General features: G+C 42.2%; 1 protein-coding gene across 1 annotated transcript; it reads left to right on the top strand.

Moving 5' to 3' along the window:
* Positions 1-11,099: 11,099 nt before the first annotated feature.
* Positions 11,100-19,610, top strand: LOC119165338 (proclotting enzyme). The gene is made up of 6 exons (XM_075870190.1): positions 11,100-11,138; positions 13,711-13,808; positions 14,864-15,005; positions 15,819-15,933; positions 17,025-17,164; positions 19,331-19,610. The coding sequence occupies exons 1-6, from the start codon at positions 11,100-11,102 to the stop codon at positions 19,526-19,528; spliced, it is 732 nt and encodes a 243-aa protein (XP_075726305.1). The 3' UTR covers positions 19,529-19,610.
* The last annotated feature ends 1,864 nt before the right edge of the window (positions 19,611-21,474 follow it).

Here is a 21,474-nt window from a genome sequence, read left to right as displayed (position 1 = left end):
TTTTCATTTGCCCCCATGAAGCGTAGATTTGGTTAGCTCTCACCTTTGTGGACTATATTGAAAAAAAAAAAAAGTTTCAGAGCATTCACTGCCTGGTTATGCCAAAGGATACAATGCAGGCGGTACCATTACTGTAGGTTTCCTGAAGCGAAAATAAAAACAAATAAAAACAAAATAAATACATAGGCTGTGGCGCTTTTGAGGTTTTTCGTCGACACTCGCCTCATAGAATACCACTGGACTGTAGGCATATACAAAGAATGCTGAAGCTGCCAGTACGGGAAAGCCTGAAGCTAAAAAAAAAATTAAGGTGAATGTAGCATTTGCATCGAGAGTCGTTATCATTCATCACTTCGGGCAGTCTTCCAACTACATACTGCGCCGCAACACGTGCCAACTTCTGCCCCTCATAAAGAAGGAAATGCTGGCAACAATTACGCGTCCCGTTCGGCCGGCCTCATGAGCAGCCCAATATTCGCCAGGCTCCGCTATAGGCACCGCACGCTGACCGGAGGGAGCTGCGTTGCTCACACTTTTCCGTCTCAAAGTTTCTGACATTCACTGTTAGAGGCACGCAGAAAAGAGACGCCTGCTCGCGTGCCCAATGTATCCCGGGTACCATCCACTGACAGATGCATTTTCACGAACGCCATCTCAAGGTTTCTTTTTTTATCCGCTAGGCTAAATTCCGCTAGGTTTTTTGTAGCATTGATGCAGATGTGCATCAATACTACAAAAACCGTCTCAATGACAATTTCAAGAAAGAAGGCACCACTTACTTTCCTGTATTCAATAAATGGTCGCTGCCTTAGGGCTGTAAATTGTTATAAATACTTAGGTTTAATAATCACTTCAGACCTCCGGTGGAATGAACATATCACTTTTCTAGAAAAGAAAGCCATGGGAAAGCTTGGATATCTTAGAAGATCGTTACGACAGTCAACGCAAGAAATAAAACTATTAGCATATAAAACCTACATTCATCCCCTTTTGGAATATGCCTGCGTAGTCTGGGACCCATACACAAAGAAAAATATTGATAAACTAGAAAACCTACAAAGAAAATCTGCTCGATTTATCTTTCGCTCATGCAATCGCCTTACGTCAGTCACTGCTTTGCTTCAGACAGCGAACTTAAGCATTACATTGGCGGCGATATCACGAAAGACTAAAATATATGTATCTGCTCTACCACGATAAGCTTGGCATTGATTCAAGTGCATATATAGAAAAAGTTGTGCGACGACCCACGCGGACGGATCACTCAAAAAAATGACAGGAATTTTCTTGCAGAACGAACTTGTACATGGGCTCTTTTTTCCCACGAACTGTACGCGAGTGGAATCGCCTTTCTGGTGAGATTGTGGAGGCGGCAACAGTGGCGTCATTCTTATCGGAGCTAAAAAACTTATAGCATGTCTTCCTGCCATATTTGTAATCTTTGTTTTGTGACGTTGCGCTGTTAGTACACAAGTGATGTTAGTACGCGCTTATATAGGTATTATGCTATGCGCAATCGCATGTCATGCACTGTATATTTTTCTTTTTACCGCGTTAAAACCTGTGTGTCCGCGACATTCTCTGCGCGTCATATATTGTAAAAATGTTCAGCGTGCTGTATTTATATGTTACCCACTCCTGCTTATGGCTTTCACTTTGAAACCAGCAGAAATCCTGTAAATAAATAAATAAATAAAAATATTTTAGCGCTGCAGTCAGATTGGAAAACTCGACTGAACGGTACCTATACTTTAGGCGCAAGTAGCCCGTTCAGCGCCTTAAAAAGTAGATCGAAATTCAAGGCGCCTTGCAGTATACCTCCCTTAATGATGCGCTTACGGCGTGATGACACTACGCTCACACTGTCGTGTGGATGACATCACTCGTGTGCCACTTTTGATAAGAGCGTATCATGTCTCGTTTACGGCGTGGCTCCGAAAACCGGCTGTTGCTTTTTTCACCCACGGCGTCTAATTCTTAAGTTGATTCACCAAAAGTGTGAGCACTTTCGTTGCTTCAGTCTCGCACTCGGCTGTGTTTGGCAGCTTCGTATCTCGCGGCGTGCTCAGCTTCACGAATACGGGAGACACATCCCCGTATTCACAAACGCTCCTCGACTCCACTTTCACCCTTCACTTGATAGGGTTGAACACTGCACCACTGCCCGGCTGAAAATGACGCTGTGCTACTCAAGAATTGCAGCAGAATATCGCAGATAAGCAGTGACTTGCCGTGTCTATAGAAGGTGCTCTCATCGACTTTCTCAAGTGAAGCTGAAGCGTTAAGTGAAGGACGTTCCAGAATATGAGGGACAGTGTGTATTGGACCACCCGGTGTGCACGAATCTCATGCGCTTCCCATCACGCTTGCTTCGTTGCCTGACACGGTAAGTTTCAAAACTGTGACACGTAAACGTCGCTTTTCATCAGTGTCGTTAAGAAACCGAGAAGCCAGCTTCCTCGAAGGAATTCAATTGAGGTTGGCGTTTCCATGTGTCACATTGTCTTTCATGTTGTTTCCAATTCTGATTCGGGCACGAGTAAGTTTCCGCCAAAAATGTATTTTTGTTCGATAATACTCAGTTCTGTCATACCTTGTTTCACCCAAAAGTGTTTAAGCATAACTGACGTGTGCTATATTAACTGGGTGTTTGTGTGTTGGTGGGTAGTTTTTTTTAATTTCTGTTTCAGGCAAGTGTAAATCCACGCCAATGTTGGTAATGAAATTCAGTACGGTCTTTGTTATATTATGTAAAGGTGTGTAAGCTTGTCTGCCGTGTATACTAACCTAATAGAAGGGGTTTTTTTTTCTTCTTGGAAATGATTCCATGTTCGTAGACCTTTTCTGTGTCACTATCGGGATTCGGGTTATATAGGAAGTGCTTTTTCTGAAATAAAATTAATCGCGAGTGTAGCAAATGTCGTGCTTTGTTTTCCTCTTTGTCTGCGTAGAATTTGCGCTACTACACCACATGTTAAAATAATATATCACCAACTAGCCCAGCTCTCAACCCTACTGATCTGCATGGCTTATTCACGTCAGCCGCATAGTGCAACCTCATGTTAGTCCTCATGTTAGTCCTATACCTCATGTTAGTCAACTGTAAAACCTCTAATAATCTTAATTTGACAGTCAGGTTATCGTTTGATCTCCATTGCTTCGTGAAATAATTACCCGTAGATTTAAAATGACTTCTACTTGGACATATTTGGAAGACAACGACATTTCCTTCTTCAAAGCAGGTGCACACAAGCCTGCTCCAATGGCTTCGCGGTTCGAACAGATGTCGTGTACCGGATGACCTGTGGACATGCCTCCAGAGAACATGGCCTTGTTCGTGAGTGGGACTATTTTTTTATTTAGTCAGGGAGGGCATTGGCTACCGCGATTCGTTTATCTGGACGGGGCCCGACTATACGTTTCACACATCCATATTGCGCATTTAAGACGTGAACTTGAAGTCACCTAAAGTTCGATCGGCATTCGTTGGTCTAGGTTCTTTTTTTTTTTTCGAAGCTTGGAAAGGCGAATGTTGTGACCGAGATTTATATGTTAATGATGGTAATAATTGATAAATTCTGCGGAGCTTAGAGTGATGTCAATTGCACTTAATTCATTCATGTCCACTTTACATTTCTAAAAACCTGATCTGTTCATATATAGGTGTAGTGGCGGTGCACACACATTTGTACTTCCTGCGTGAAATGAAACACGAACAGCCGCAAGCCTTCGTGATGGCATAGCGCGCACCGTCCCCTTATCGCCACGAACAGGCATGCATATATGCGCAGAACTGCCAAAAAAGGTGCGCACGCCTGTCAATCGAGATAACTGGGCGGCACGTGCTATGTTATCGTGAAGGCTTGCCGCTGTTCGGGTTTCACTTGACACTGACAGTGCGGCAATGATAGCATCTGGATATCCGAACACACACTTTGTAACCACACGTTGTTATGAGCGAATGTGGTGCTCGTTAATGACGGTGTAGATCATTATGGTTCATACAAAAGGTTATTAGAAACTGTTAGTATATAGGTAAACGTGTGAAACCCTCGCAGCTATTTTTCGGTTCTGACAAAAAGCAATCAAACACTCTGAATGACTTAACCACTCAATTCACACTGATAATGTCTGTTATGCTGCGTGATGCTTGGATGCACACAAACAAGCTGGTGAAGTATCAGTACATTTAGTCGTGCACTTAGTTTACAATCAATATTTTTAGAAGCTCGTGTTCAGCCACAAAATCTGATAATACCTTGCAAGTGATGGCGTAACCAGCCGCTCGTTTTGAAAACGTCTGTGTTTCAGTCAACGACTGTTTCGTGGTCAGCTAAGCGTACTATGGATCTATTTCCGCATGCCTCAGCTTGGCTTCAAGAAGTGAACAATGTGCAGGTGCTCAAGCCTAGTGGGGCACATCGGCTCAAGTTCACGAAGCACATGACGACGCACGTGTCATGGCTAAATTGTGGTCCCTGACCACGGCCGGGCTTGATAGTAGACAAATTCTAGAGCCAATTTTAAAATTGAACGTTATTTTGCACTCAGTTTTTTTATGAAGGGGAAGTGGACCCTCTACATCTATATTTTGCGGAAAAAGCAATTTGGGGGGTGAGCGTATTATCATTCTTGATGACGTTTCAAAAGAGTCATAGTTCTGAACTCAGCATCGCTTTTCAACACAAAAAACAGAGTTGCCACAAAACACTGCGGTATTTAAAAAAAATTGAGTCGTTGAAGAGTGCTCTCCTACTCGTTTTCGGAGCAAAGCTTCCACCATACAAAAAACATCCCTCTGCTGCATCATTTTCCTCTTTGTATCGCGCTCGCAAAATGCTGCTTTTATCTACTTTTTACGACTGGAGATAGTTTAGCCAAGCGCTATTTGAAAAGCATATGCTTGCAATTGCTATACTGTGGCGTTCACAATAACCAGATGCTGTTCATTCTATGCTTTCACGAAGTAAGCCTAAACATACAATTGTGCGAACAGATACGCTCTTGTCACATAAATGGCCGCAAGTCTGTGTACACGAAATTCAGTATTACGCTCCCCTTCAAGAGAGCTCAGCGTGTGGGGGAGAAGACGGATGCAAGGGGAAATTGTAGGTTTGAGGAGGAGCACCACGGGCGCGAGCATAGGTGAATGTTGTCACGTTGCTCTACAGTGACTCAGTTTCCCCACTGTTTTGCTGCACAGCTCGAAAACACAAGCGTTTGTACAAGACACAGTGATTACCACTCTTTTCGTTAAACAATGCTACCCACGGTGCTTACAAGATGCAGCTAATGAGCAGGTATGTACTCTAGTTCTCCATCTTACAATACTTGCCCAGTGTACAGCCATGACCGGTGGTACAGCAGAATAAACTAAACTATATAAATCTTAAATAGGAAATGTGCAAAGTAGGTTTTATACATGTGTTGATCAAGTTTAGTTGCATAGCTACCACTAAAATTATCTTAAACTTTCACAAATTTGTTTGAGGAATTAAATAAACACCACATGGTACTGGTATTACTCGTAACCATGAATGCCGATGGGCATGGCGTGCAAGTTTTTGACACTCAGGCTGACACCAGAATACACTAATTACTTGATCTAATGCAAAGTAATATTTAAAAGCGTTATAGTGTACCCATGAAGAGATATGCCAACGCCGCACTGTAGCTGCTTTGAGGGACGCAAGCGATTCTCAGAAAAAGATATGGAATCTGATTGATCAGATCTCTTAAAACAGAACGTTTAAGCGCAGACAAAAGACAGAGGGAGAAGATAGAAATACAAGCGATCTTGATTTTTGTAGTTCGTTGGGGTTCGTCTCAGAGCAAAGTAAAAAGAAAACACTAGAGCCACTCATGGTAACGTAATTTTATTCACGTGGTAAAAACGTAACTTTTTCATTCCCGTTACGTCCTGGTTGACATGAACCTTGTGTAAGGAGAGATTCAAATAAAAAATTCTCAATGCGAAACGTGTGTCTATCGCGAATGAAAGCGAAAAGAAAGAAAAACTGCCTGCGTAAGCCCACCATGGTACGTCTGTCCTGAAGATTGAAAGCCGCCACTCATGCAAATGAAAACTAGGCCGCCAATGCCTCTCAGTCAATTCATGTGCAATTACCATTATGGCCTTCTGAGTGGCATGCCAGCTTAGTTACCCTTGAACATGATTAAGAGCAATGTAAGACAGGCCCCCTATTCACTTCCCCGTCTCCCGAGAATTGACTTCCTGTGCTGCTATGGCCGGTTCAAAATGGCGCAGCGCACACCTTCGGCTAGACTCTGCCTTTCTTGTGCGACTTAATTTTGTGGGAGTCTTTTCGGGGCACGCACCCGTGTGCGCGCTGTATACACAGTCTTCCACTCTTCGGGGGAACAAAGATATCCGCGACAGCACTCCATGGAGCTCCAGTGAATTAGGTGCAGACGCGCATAAAAACGAAGCCACGCATGAGCACAGGGGGGGGGGGGACCGTTATTCATTTTATTTATTAGAAAATACCTGCAGTGTCTGAGGGCATTATTTCAGGGGAAGGAGTACACAGCGTAACATACGCGTACATAAAAGAACTATTCAAAAACAAGATGAACACACAAAGCAGAGCTTCACAATATTGCATCTATGACAGTAGCAATATGTCCCTGAAAGATGCTTTAGTGCGGCAGTCTGCAATCTCCCGGGGAAGCCGATTTCACTGGGAGATTGTGAGCGGAAAAAAGGAGTATCGGTAAATATCTGTTCTGGAAAAAATTTATCCTAATTTTAGAGGGTGGTCAGTTCTCTTAGATAAAAGTTGTGAAGGTGAAAGGTAAGGTTCTCTATCTATTTTGAACAGCCCATTCAATATTTTGAATATCATTTTTAATCTCAAGTTTTTTCTACGTGATACCAACAAATCCCACGCTAACCTATCCTTAAGCGCAGTGACACTGACCCTGAAGTCATTGTTCCTAGTCACAAAACGAGCTGCGCGGTTTTGTACGATCTCGAGCATATTAGACAGTTTTTGTTTGTGGGTCCCACACCACACAGGCGTACTCTAAGATAGGTCGGACATTGGAAAAGGAGACTAGTTCTCTGATTTTAAGAGGATCTAACAGGAGGTACCGTTTAGCAAAGTTTAACATTCTGCAAGATTTCGCTGTGACACATTCAACGTGCTTAGTCCAGCTAAGATTTGATGAAAACTAAACACCAAGGTATTTATACTTAGTTGATCGCGTTAGCTGGATGGCATCTAATGTATAAATAAACAGGTATGGGTCGCGTTAACGAGTGAAGGAGACGCACTGCCCCTTCCTAGGGTTCAGACTCGTACGCCACTTATCACGCCAGCACATAATACTGTCTAAATCGCGTTGAAAGTAGTGATGGTGGTAGGTGAATCTAATACAGTGGTAAACCACACAATGATCGCAATAGCATGGAAAGGTGGGCTAGTTGAGTGCTCATGCTGTGTGCCTCCTCTTTGCTTCGTGTCTGTGTTACTTCTGCGCTCCCAGTTCGCTGAACAATCACACAATAATCTGCATACAGACGTATTTTGCATGACACATTCTGAGCAATATCATTGATTTACATACACTAGGAACAGCAAAGGTCCCAACACAGATCCCCGTGGAGCTTCCAAAGTAACAGCAACATATTAATCAGTCGTGCATGATAACGCGTTAATCCTGAGATTAGTGACCGTGACTGTATTGTGGCCTACGTTATGATAGTCCCCTTTTCTTGTGCGCATGATCGGCCAAGGAAGATATGTCTTTCTGGTGAAGAAATAAATGCTTCATTATCGAATGAGCTTGCCACTTTTCAGCGAGAATTCAATAATTTAGCTCAGTCCGCAGATTTAAACGCCTTGTGGGATACATTTTGCTTCACACTAAAGCAGATAGTAGATGTTCCAAGTAAACATTTGTCTGCCAAACAACGCAGTGACAAGCCTCGGCTTACTCCTGAAGTCAAGCGAATGATCGATCAAGAGACATCGTCTTTTGAATGCTTATAGAAAGCAACGCAATCCTGGTGTAATTTTGGGGCTCAAGTCACTTAGAAAATATATAAAAGCGAATAACATGATCAGAAAGGAAAAATATTTCCTAACATTGGGCCCAAAGTTACAAATTAACCCGGAAAAATGTGGAAGTGTTTAAAATCAATCAGCAAAGAATCAATAGGCATCCCGAGCATAAACGAAGGCGGTGTATTTTTAATTGATGACACCAATAAAGCTTCTGCTTTCAATTGCTATTTTCAAGCTTCTTTCACGCACCCTTGTCCCAGTGATGTACCGTGTATTCCTGACAATGTCATTGAAACAATGCCAGAGCTGGTGGTAACACATGGTAGTATACTTAAGTTACTTGACAGAATAAAGGCTTCTCCTGCAAACGGCCCTGACAGTGTACTGTCTTACGTGTTAAAGGCTTGCTGGGATATAATTGCCCACCACATTGTTTTAATTTTTGAGAAATCATTGCGTACTTCTTGTTTACCTAGTGAATGGAAAGTCGCTAATCTGGTTTCGATCCATAAGGGTGGCCCAAAAAATATTGTCTCTAACTACAAGCCGCTTTCTCTAACGAGCATGTGCAGCAAAACAACGGAGCACATAGTCTACAGCGTCGTAATGAAGCATCAAGAAAGTAGGAATTTTTTTTACCGAATGGCAGCATGGATTTCGGTCTGGTATTTCTTGCTCAACACGGCTCGTCGAGTTCTGTCATGATCTTTTTTGCTCACTTGACCTTGGGATGCAGACGGGCTGCATATTCCTGGACTTCCAGAAATCACTTGATTCTGTGCCCCATGTTCTGCTGCTGCATAAACTCTCATTCCTCAGTATTACTCCTGCATTGCTTGATTAGATCAGGTGTTATCTACAATACCGTATGCAACGTATCGAAAGTACTGGTTCCCAATCTGAATATGTAGCTGTTACTTCGAGAGTTCCACGGGTATCTGTGTTGGGACCTTTACTGTTTCTAGTGTACACCAACGATATTGCTCAGAATGTGTCATGTCTATTATCAGTTTCTGTACTAAAGCGAAGCAAAAGCAACGCGCTACATCGTCGTAGCAGACCATGTGAAGCACCCACCACGAGCTCCTGTTCATCTCGTCCCTACGTGCATGGCCACGCTATAAGCGCTGGCACTCCACAGAGCATTGCCATTGTTTGTTTGCACAGGGTGACTACACCTATTGATCTCGCCGCCGCCATATTGTTTCAGACAGTGAAGCTATCGCATTGCGTGACGCCACCGTATTTCGTCACCACGCTGTACGAAGGAACGCTGGCACTGAGGCGACCATGGTGACCTGTGTACAGCCTAACAGCCAGAGGCCCACACGTGCCCATCCCCCTTTGTGTACTGCAAAGTAACTACTATAAGTATTTTTTCTTATACACTACAACATGATTACTGCAGTGTTGTAACGTCGTGATATCATTTTGTTGTTTTCTTATGTATCTACGTTGTAAACATTTCTGTGCCTTGCAGGTAACTGTAGGAATTCCAACAAGGCTTCATGGTCATGTACTTCACGCTGCACCGAGGCAATTTCTACGGCGCGTACAAACGCTTGTTCACCTTCCGAGCACTCCTGTTGATTGTTGTCCTGGGAGCCCTGGCGTACATTATTTCTTCCATCGCCAGTCGTGCTCCCCAAGTGAAGACTTCTGAGCCACTCGTATCCACATCTATGGAGTCCTCGGCCGAACAGGACAGAATCACGCGTGTTAGAACAATTTATATTTACGATACTTTCTGATTATAACATGGTTTTTCGGAAATAACAATAAAAACATTTTTAGCTTCTGTAAATATTAGTGTATTTTCTTCTGCCAATAAGGTAATGTGCATCCTAAGCAAGAATAAAATTAAAACATTACAGGATTATCCTTTTGAAAAGGCGGGGCGACAGATTATGAAAGCTGCCCTCATTTTCCAATAACTCTATTAAAAATTTGCCGAATTGTGCGCATGATAGGACTCAGCACCCACCATCTTGGTAATGATGGGCACATGATGGGTGGATGGTGGAAGTACTGGACGGATGATAGATGAACGGTGGGGGTTGGACATACACTGGGTGTACACTGGGGCACGGGCCGATGACAAGTATATAATGATCAAGGTTGGATGCCCGAGTCAAGGTCGACTTATAAACTGCACTTTACAACGTAATTATAGACTACATTTTATTATCTTGCCTAACGAAAATGGACGCCAAAGTCATTAGCAAAATAAACGGAAATACACAAGAAGGCACATTAAGGCCTCCCGTGTTATGTGCGCACTGGCTCGGAGGCTGCAACGCTCCGATAATTAGCTGGCGGCGTGACATTGTGTTGCCGCGCTTGGGTTTTCGTGCACATGCGTGACTGCCACGTTTTCCGCGACATCACTGGTATAGCCTGCGTTTGTAGAAACATCACTAGAAGAAAATCGGTTCGCACCAACCATACTCCATTACATTGCAGGCTAGTGGGCCTTGTCTTGGACCACAGAAAAATTCTTACCACACCGAAATTCGTATAAGCCGCAAGTGTATCACCAAGGTTTTACTTTATTTTTTTTAGTTTAAGCTGACTCGTAGCTTTGTTATTCACTTTTTATAGGTACGTGCTACGTTTATGTCATGCTTTATTTTAAGGAATCAGGTGCAGTTTCAGAGGAACATTTAAGGGACATGGCGCTTACTACCACAGCTTATTTGGATTCGTCACTTGTTCAGGCAGGAAAAGAGCAGCCAAAGAGCTATGATGATTGTTTTGCATTTAGACAATTTGGTCGTGAAAACCGACTTTAAAAAGTCTCATTAAACGCACTCAGCGGCATGACCACAGGTGTCTTTATTTTTATAGCAGCTTTTATAACTCGGCCTAACAAAGCCGTGGCAGCTGTGATGTGATATAAACAGTTTTATTTAGCGCCGCAGCAACACCTTTTTGCCTGCATTTATTTTTTGGACTTGGCAAGAGTATTCGGAGAGATGTTCACACCGATGACTGCTTAATAGACAGCTGCCAGGTATGAAGAAATATGGCGCTTCACATTTCCTTGCGAATGCTCATTTATATTGGCCAATGATGCTCTACTTTGTGGTGTCATTCCACTCATCGAAGGTGAGTGAGATTGACTGTGCTGACATTCTGAGTTGTTCTCAATCATTAATGAGGTATTCAGTGATACCTTGAATTCTAGCCACAAGTAGTGGAGCGTGCGTCTTCTTCGTGGAGTAACAGACACACGCATCGACTTTCAGTTTCCTAATGGTGAACTCTCAATAAATTCTGATGGTGAGTTACAGATCATACTATGTTTCTCGTACCTTTGACGATCGTTTTGCAATGCACGGGAATTTGAATTTGCGTTTCTTTTTCCTTGTTTTTTTCTTTTCCGTGACATCTTGCATTTTCACGCTTCTCGCAATAGTATTTCAACCGTTCGGCAGTGCAAATAAAATGTGTGTTATCCTAGCTGTAAATGCTTCGGCGGTGTATTTGTAACTAACTTTATTCGCTGGACTACTTCAAAATGGATGATGTCACATGCAACGTCTAAACTGCTCTATTCTTAAGGAATCATGTGTTTTGGGCTTGAAGTTCTGAATAGCGGAAATTGTATTGTCATAAGTATGAAGAAATCACAACAAAAACGCAAGATAGTCCACAGGTCGCGGGATGGAATGCCGGTTGTGGCGACTGCATTTTCGATGGAGGCAAAAATGCTGTGCGCCCGTGTGCTCGTATTTCGATGCACGTTAAAGAGCCTCATGTGGTCAAATTTTCCGGAGACCTCCACTACGGCGTTTCTCATAATCTTATGGTGGTTTCGGGACGTTAAACCCCACATATTAATCAATCAATCGATCAGCATCGAGTTCAAAGTTCCAAATGATATGAAAAACTAATTGAGCACTCAGTGTGGGACTTCGTAAATTTAGTTATTTATTGGTGGGCAAATTTCATTATTTTAGAATTTATCAAGATTGTAGAAAACATTCTTTCATATTTCTATTGTCGGTCCTTCTTAGCAGATGTCACCTGTGGTATCCTACTCGGGTGTCGCAGTATGTGAAGTTCAACTAATTTACTTGTGGTTTATTTTGGCCGTTCTTTTTCCCGTCCTCACTTGTCTTATGGCTGTTCGAAATAGAGTGCGGTAAAGCTGGCCCGACAGCAAGGATTGTAAATGGCCTTCTCGCTGCACGTAGTCAGCTACCATGGATGGTAAGTTTTTTTTATGAGATCTATTTAGATAACATTTATGTTTTGCGTCCAGTAAAAATCCTGGAAAAACAAAGACAACGGCAATAAAGGTAATCACAGGCAACAGAAAGTGGACTAATCCCAACTCTATACAAAATCGTGTTCTTGATCACATTCTAACTGTGGCGCACATACGACTTTCAGTTGTAATTCTTTATCTTTCTCCGCAAGCCGCTGCATAAAAAAAGTTTGCTCGATATTCCTTGAAAATTTGCAGCGGATACCACGCTTCTTCAAAAAATGACGAAAGATAGAATTAGAGTATTCCCCAGTGTAGGAATGTGCAATATTTTCGAGAAAAAATAAACAAACAGAATGCTTGCCTACTACACAAGGTTTTGATTATTTCTGGCATAGTGGGTGCCCAGCAAGTCTACTTATTGCAGTTACCGAACGAGTGTTTAGAAGAGGTTCTGAAAGGCCGCTCTTCCAGCTTTCCGTGTGACTGTGCTGCGCGTTGCGCGCAGACCTGGCGGTTTTTTCTCTGACGAAGGTCCATCCTGGACCTAATATTCCAACAAAGAATTTTTGTGTCCTTTTTTGGCCTGTGCAAAGAGGGGAATCGAAGATATTATCTGGCTAAGTGTCAGTTTTGGAGAGGTGGCAATGCCAACTGGAAGCAATATTTTTTTTTGTTCCTCTGTAGCGACATTTGCCTTGAAATGGCCATGTCGGCCTTCACATAAGAGGTGAAAACGGGAGAGAGTGTGGTGTTGATGTCGGGCCGGAGGTCGGCTAATACCGCACTGCGGACTGTAGGTTACCAACCCCTGGTAGAAACCACCGTAGTCCTCCAGAAAAACCGAAGAAGTAAATGAAGTACTCATTTTCATAGTTCGTAGATAGAAGTTTTATATTTTTAGGTTAACAAAGTGATATATTGAAAATGCTGCTACCTGTCAGCATTTGCGGCGAAGCAAACACCAAAGGCATTCGTGTTTAGTTTTTCGCAGGGTTGGAACCATGCTTGTAATATTTGTACCATGTGAAATGGTAACGGACATTTAGGTGATGGTTGGTTCAAGGAAAGATCACGCAAAAAAGCAAACGCGCACGCGCGCGTATGCACACGCAGACACACACACGCACACACACAAAGCACGAAACGGAAAAAGACACCACTTCCATATGCATCGTTGTATTTACAGTGGTCTGCTGTGTCTTCAAGCTCAGTATTGCGTCATGCTTTGCGATATAATTTTTTTTGCGCGTATCATTGTCGTTCAGTGAGCACTATTATTTTGTTTAGCATTGTCTGTGAGCTGTGCTAGTGGAAAATAAAGCTCGCTTTACGTCGCAGTCTAGTCGTAGTTCATTGGTATAACCTAGAACGTAGGTGGCCGGCAAGTCGACTGGCACTGAAATGAACTTTCGATAATCCACGTGTGCGGACCCAATAATTTTTTAAGAATATCCATTTTCACAGGTGTTTTTGGTAATAAAGACCAATGGAAACTACACTACCTGTTCCGGTACTATTCTAACGCAAAGGAACATCCTCACAGCTGCCCATTGTATCAAGCAGTGAGTGGAGCTTATCTAATTTTTCTAATGTTTTCTCTACAAACATAATAATAATAATAATAATAATATTAATAATAACAATGTCTCAAATTTTACGTCCCAAACCCGCGATACCATTAGGAGTGATGCCGCAGTGCAGGGCTCCGGAAATTTTTGACCATCTGGTGTTCTTGAACATAAGCTAACATCGTATATGAATATTGATGTTTTCCAAAAAAATAGATGTCAAGTGAAACACTGTGTGAGAGAAATATCGCAAGTGCTTCATTCTAACCTTCCCTGCGTCTGTTTGACTCGCACGTTTTTATTTTTGTGGAGCGAGAACCTTCAGAAAAACACCACAGTCAGTGTATATTGCACGCCTGTTTGCTGCGCTACATCCTTCCTGTCAGAATGTTTTTGAAATTATATATGATGCTTCTCTCATTATAAATTCCACAAGGGCCTCAGTAAACAACGTATTCAGAAAAACAGCTGAATCAGCCGTTATACTGTAGATATATGCTAACCTTGTCTTACCAAAATGTTTTCTTTGCCTAGTTCCTTTTTGACTTCTTGAAATAAAACTTGTAGCGCCAAACATAACAGTTGCAAGATACCTGGAACAACGCTATTCTCATCTATACCTTTATGTTTCTGAGTAGTTATGCCCCACGAATTTTTTAAGTAGTCCTAATGAGATATTCTGTATATTACGATGTATCTAACAAAAGAAACGAGCCCCTAAACGTACACTTCTTTCTTTCGAAAGGTCTTGTCATTCACCTCTCATAACTTGGCGATTGCGTTGATAACGAGGGCTACTCGTCACTATTACCGCTGCCAAATCTTAGCTATTGCTACAATACGCGGACCCCTACCCACGTTATCGTGCATACACTTTCTTTTTATTCGCAACTCGTGCAGCTGCACTCAAACTCGTACTTGCTTCTCGCTTATTCTAAGTATATTCTGCATATTATCTTTTTTAATGTCCAATCATCCTGTGGAGGCTAACATTACCGTCATAGAAGAGAAAACACAATTTAATGGCTGTGTTACCATTCTCCACACAGTAAAGACACGTATCCCACGCGAATACTGGCATACTACAACAGTACGGAAAAATTGGACGGTGAGTTCTGGAGAGTGGACCGAATGAAAGTGCACCCAGACTTCAACGAAACCACCTTTGTGAACGACATCGCCCTGCTAAGGGTAAGACAGCTATTTTGAAAGGTGATAGCCATTCGTGACCAGCTGTCATGACCATAGGGGCATCATGGTGTACTATCTCTTACTTTGAATTTCATCTTTGTAGAGCTGTCATAACCATAGGGGCATTATGGTATAGTATCTTTTACTTTGAATTTCATCTATGTAGAGCCATTGGAACAAAATACTTATCGCGACCTGATTGCAAGCCGCTGTCTCTAGCATTGAGAGGGCTGATAACAACCCGTAATATGTCTTGTAGCGCAACAGATGTATAGCCTGACATTATAGCAAATGACATGCGTATGCATTGTTCAGATTCATATGACTTTAGCTGCAGCGCTAAAAATCTAGCACGAAATCGGCTGCACAACCTTGCGTAGTAGAACATCTTTAAAACAGCAGCATGCAATTATTAAGCATACATTGTGCCCTTATTCCTCCTTGGCCCATAGAAAAGGGGGTGCTTCTGCAATGCGGAACACCAATGCGTTGTTAGTCTCCATTTAGGACAACACGCCTTGACGAATCTATGAATAGATTTTGCTTTTATATGGGCGCGCGTCACTGTCAGTGTTATTCTTGTGTTCATATGGTCGTTGTGTGTACCATTGTCAGCATCCGACACCTGGAGAAACTAGCCACGTGATGAACTAAGCGAACGTCTCCAAGTTAATCATTATAAAAAATGTATCACTCTGCTGCAATATAGCAAGTGGTATTTATTTATACCAATTTACGATCAAATTTAAGATAAAATTGAAGTTAATTCAGGCGTTGCTGTTCTTTGTATATATTTGGTATCACGCAATTCAGGTGGAACGATCCTTCACGTTCACGACGAGAACACGTGCTATCTGCATCTCCCTGGAGCCCGTCGACATTTTTCACAAGCATGTGCGGGTGGCTGGCTGGGGTCTTCTCAAGCAATGTAAATACCTTTATAAGCACTAACTCTATATGAAAAGACCATCAAATTTGTTACACAGGATAGAGAGAACACGCTTAAGGATTCGTGAATGTAAAAAAATCACTGTATGTTTCGCCAGCAATATTAAAAATTAAAGTCGCAGCCGTTCAGTGTAACAGTATCATATTGCTACTGATACTTCTACACATATCGCCGTCTCTTCTACTCTCGCTTCATCATCAGTTAGTAAGCACGGTTAGAAAAGATCTTTTTGAAGAGAGGCGGGAAATTGTCTAATTCTACTCGTCTACCTGGTATACTGAATGTATTTCATTCAATATTGTAGGCACACAACTATGAACAGTCGTAGTTTTTTACCGTGCTCACAGTGTAATTGAAACTGCCACTTGCCGCTAACAGTGCAATGCAGTTCTTCTCAAAACTACAATGTCGTCAGTATCATAAATCTACCTGTAAAACTGAGGAGTTATGTAATAAAGGCCTCGTCCTGTCTGTACCTATTATCACGAGGAGGCTGTAAAGTAGCAGAGGCAAGCCTCGTTGGTTGCACAAACCAGTCATCATTAGTATCCCTACCCCTTTTACGCTCTTGCTCTCCTACACTTTTGGGGGTACGAAAGAGTGATATGACGGCTGGAGTTTCACGCCCCAAAACTACCATATTATTATAAGAGACACTGTGGTGAAGTGCTTCAGAAATTTAGACAATCTAGTGTTCTTTAAGGTGCACTTGAATATAAATCCATTGACGTCTATAGCAATTCTTCTTCATTTGAATGTGGTCGCAATGACCGGGATCCAATCTTTCGACCTTCGGGTCAGCTATTGAGCGCCAAAATTAGAAGACGGTTGTGATAGAAAGGGAGGGGGGGTAGGCAAGGCACAAATAAACACCTTGCTAAACTTCCCAGTTACTGATCTGATGAACACATGTCTTCTTGTCGATATGTTGACTCCACAGACATTTCCTTTTCAACTATTCTCCGCACCACTCTACAAAGTCCTAGTGGAATCTTTTTCACGGCATTTGCTTTTTACTAGTTACCTTCCGCAAGGAGAGCCTTGTTCATATATTTGTACGTGCATTGCAGTTGGACCCTCACAGAAGCTTCTTTACTATACTAGTTTGCGTGTCCTGTCGGACGAGGTGTGCTTGAAAAAGTTTGCCAGCAACGGCTACAACACGACTCTGCAATTCTGCGCGCACGAGAACACAACGGATGCCTGCGAGGTAAGGAGCTACCTGAGTCATTAACCCTATTTTTTTTATTCCGATTCACCAGAATATAAATGCGGTTCTTGGTGGTATTATGTGAAACTGTTCGCACATTTATCCGTTGATTCAATTATTTAGGCTATAGTAATGAAGGTAGGCTATTGTATATATGGTAAGGGATTTGCTAGATTCATCTACAGCATCGATGCAATATACCGTTATCAAATGGGTGCGTGAAAATATCAAGTGAATAAATGACACGGTTACCCTTACAAAAAATGACACGGTGCAGTTACAAAAAATACCCGTGATACGGTTCAGTTACAAGAAAAAATACACAGTAATGATCACGCGCTTCCCTTTTCAACAGCGATTTTCCGTTTGACGGTAGTATGTCCGAAATATTCATTGATTTAATAATTGACTGATTGATTGATTGATTGATTGATTGATATGTGGAGGTAAACGTCACAGAACAACCATATGATTAATTTAGACGCCGTAGTGAAGGGTTCCAGAAGTTTTTATGGCTTAAATATTTTGTCGACAGTAAGTAAATCACCTCGAGATTGCGTCAAATAAAAAGAAAGTTCGCCCGCAAAAATTTTCTTCTCTCAGTCATATATTTCATGTACGTTGTAAACACCAACATCATATATACATTCAAACATGTGCGCGCTTTTGGACTTCGTGAACTGCTACATTCAATGTACACGTTCACCTAAAACACGAGTTTTGAAATAGCGATTTCAATTGATTCCGGTATCTTTAAGCGCCAGTATATTTTGAAAGTTATTTTTCAAATTCAAAGCTGAATATGGTTTTTCATCGTTCAAATGGCGACCGCATCAATATGACATGCCACATACTGCCACCGAAACATGGGGCACATCTTAGTGTGGCACGACATTCGCCAAACATATGAGATCAAAAGAAAAATAATTTTGATGTGTATAGGCAAACTTTAGATGTACACCGGTATTAACAGTAATTCCCATAAAATATTAGTAAATATAGGTACCCAAAAAGTAAATAAAGAAAACGAGGCCTCTCTTCTCGCACACCGGACACTGCAATTGACACAAGCAACAGCTAGCGTACCCTATTGTTCTCTTTTAAAATGCAGCTGTCATGCTTTATTGCCACGGTTTACCTCACAATACCAAAATATCTTTATGAAGGACGTTTTACTGCAAGACTTCGGATCAGTTCAGATGACCGGCTATTGTTTAATGTGACTTAAATTTGGGCACACGAGTGCTCTTTGCAATTTCGCGTCCATCAAATTCTGGACACCTCATCCGTACGCCTTAAGCGGCTGTCCGTGTGCTCTAGGGCTCACCACAGCTGCTTCCATGACCCGACTAATGCATTCATTAGTAATGAGATTAGTGATGTGTCGAGTTCCCCGCGGAAATGATACGCCTTAAATCCTGCGTCCAGGGCTATCAAGTTGTTAAGGTATACATATGAACTAACCTATCTTTTTTTTTCAACTTGCATAGAAACCAAGAGTATTGTTTATCGTCGCGCAAATATATCGTAAGTTCACTTATTTTTCGTTCCTGTATTTTGATCCCTTAACGCGTTTTTTTTAATGCAATAGTACGTGGGATAGCAAACCTTAAATCCTGCGTCCAGGGCTATCAAGTTGTTAAGGTATACATATGAACTAACCTATCTTTTTTTTTCAACTTGCATAGAAACCAAGAGTATTGTTTATCGTCGCGCAAATATATCGTAAGTTCACTTATTTTTCGTTCCTGTATTTTGATCCCTTAACGCGTTTTTTTTAATGCAATAGTACGTGGGATAGCAAACCATACGCGCTTTTTCCTGGCCTTCATATACCTCTTCTTCTTGGTTCTCCTCCTTAGCTATCGATTCGGGCACTTGGGCTTGATAACGTCTGGTTCGCGTTTTCAGCAATGCGTGTTTTTATGAATATTTGTATGCACTCATCCTCAATGAATAAACATTGCATCATCATGGAATATTCATTAGTGACTACGAATAATTATGGGGGCATTGCATATGAAGCGCGTTAGCGGCTTAGCACTATTCCTGAACTACCAATACAGTTATTTGGACCTGCTCAGGCAAAAAAAAAAATAAAAACGTTCTGCTTGCTTGATATCTCTAATCAATCTATTTCGCCGCTTTCTGTTTGCGGCATCGAAGGGCGACTCGGGAGGACCGGCCATAGCACGAGCCGACAACCGCCGCTTTCTTCAAGTGGGCATCGTCTCCTACGGCGCAGGCTGCGCGGACGAGGAAGTACCGGGCGTCTACACCCGACTCGACGCCCTGGTGCCGTGGATACTCGACAACGTACTGTACGGCACCTGGCTCATCTTGTATCCACGCGGTGAAGACTAGTGAATACTATCTGGTTCATTTGTATCAGACCATTATGTATAACTATGAAACAGGATTAAAACATTCTGCTTGACATGTCAAATTAGGGCTTGTTGCCTGCACTACAAATCTAAGGCACGTATTTGCAAAGCGACGTTATCATTACCTCTCGTTTTGATTACCGTTTCGGCGCGCTTAAACCGAGTTGAATGAGTAAAACAGTAGGCAGGATAAAGTTTAACCACGGTTTGTTTATCAATACTCACCTCATACTTGTTTCTTAAGTACGCAAGAGGCACCAATCGATAAGGAACACAAAACGTAGGAATGAGGTTTGTTAGTAAGTACAGGCTTGTTAGAGTTAATTGTCCACGTACCTTTATCATTGTTGTCATTCAAATGTGTGTGTCACTTGATCTATTAACATGTATAAGCTTTTTAGTCGAACCACGTGCAACCCTTCATGAAAACGATCTTCAGTTAAGCGCCGTCTAGAACGTAGGAAAAACTTCAAGTACACTGGTTCGTCTTACCAACGTTTTTCTCCGGTGTTGTCACTAAACAAAAAACGTCAAAATGACCATACAAATGTAAGTAAATGCCGACGACTTGAATTAACTAACAAAAAGCTTCAATTTTCCTATGTTCTCATATCAGCGATACGAGGAAAAATTACATGCGTTCCTTTCAAAAAACACCGATCCTAATCATTTATTTAGTTTGCATTCTCGCTTGCTACACTGCCTAAGCTAAAGGCCTCGTCCCTTGACACACAGCACTCCGCATACCTGAATATTCACGAGAACTACGCTGCGAACCTTTTTTTTCTGTTATGTATATTTATAGTATTTCAACACGAGGAAAGATCAGCTATTTTTTATGCCATATTCTCCAAGCAGAACCTCCTTGAATAACCTATTTACATCAACAGACACAATTAAAATCTAACTCAGCACCACGTGTGAAGCTATTGCTCATGAGACCCTAACCATCCCCCCCCCCCCCCCCAAAAAAAAAAATATTATGTAGTGTAGCACATGGGGACTACGTTGTACTCTTTTGAGGAACTTATCCCTAGTCAAAATTAAATTCAGTCTTGCAAAAGCTTTTGAAACAACTCCGTCGGCGTCTTTATCTGGTATACAGCACGAAAGTAGCAGTGTCCGCATGCTAGTGCCAGGCGCGTAGGTAGAATATTTTCTGGAGGAGAAAAGGGGGATGGAATGCATTTTCTTGAACTTGATTGGGGGCCAGGCCGGTGGTTGAGTGTCACTTTGGGTTGTGCCTCTTATAGCACAAGAATATTTCGAGTGGAAGGAGGGAGGGAAGCATGACCTGGCCATCCCTTGGCTTCACCACTGGCTAGACCTAGCTCGATGAAGAAAACTGTTGAAGTGGCATGAACTGTTGAAGAGACAGATTGTCTTCTACACATACTGCTTAGTCGCTATCAATCTGTAAGCGACCGCCAATCCGCGCCCACCTTGTATTGCCCTGGCACTCGACATTGCAAGCAGCGCGCCCTTCGTTTTTTAGCACACTCTGTCAGTCAATTTCGACAACGCCTATTTCGCAAATAGTGTGCGTCGGCTCCTTTTGAACCCCTTTACTTTGTTTTGCATTCTAATTCTCAACGATTGCTCTCCATACAATGACTGGTGAAGCAGGTCACTACAACTAACACCAATATGCGCTTTTTTATGTGTAAATATTGAATTTGGCGTGCACTTTGATAAGTTCAAAATAAGTGCACAATGCTTCACTAAATAGACAAAGGGATCGGCGTAAACGGCTGCAATGTAGCGTTCTCATGGTCCGACCACCTAATATACGTGCAGTAGAGGCGCACTCCGCTTTATGGAAACCGGAAGCCTAGTGGGTGCGGGTAGTTTTTCAAGTTTTCTTCTCACCATTGATGTTCGCTGCTTTGATGGTGCTCCGCAAGAACACACGCAGAGCAGAACTAC

Source organism: Rhipicephalus microplus, chromosome 8 (genome assembly GCF_043290135.1).
Source record: "Rhipicephalus microplus isolate Deutch F79 chromosome 8, USDA_Rmic, whole genome shotgun sequence".
NCBI lineage: Eukaryota > Metazoa > Arthropoda > Arachnida > Ixodida > Ixodidae > Rhipicephalus > Rhipicephalus microplus.
The sequence above is the reverse complement of the archived record's forward strand: the minus strand, read 5'-3'. Positions and strand labels throughout refer to the sequence as shown.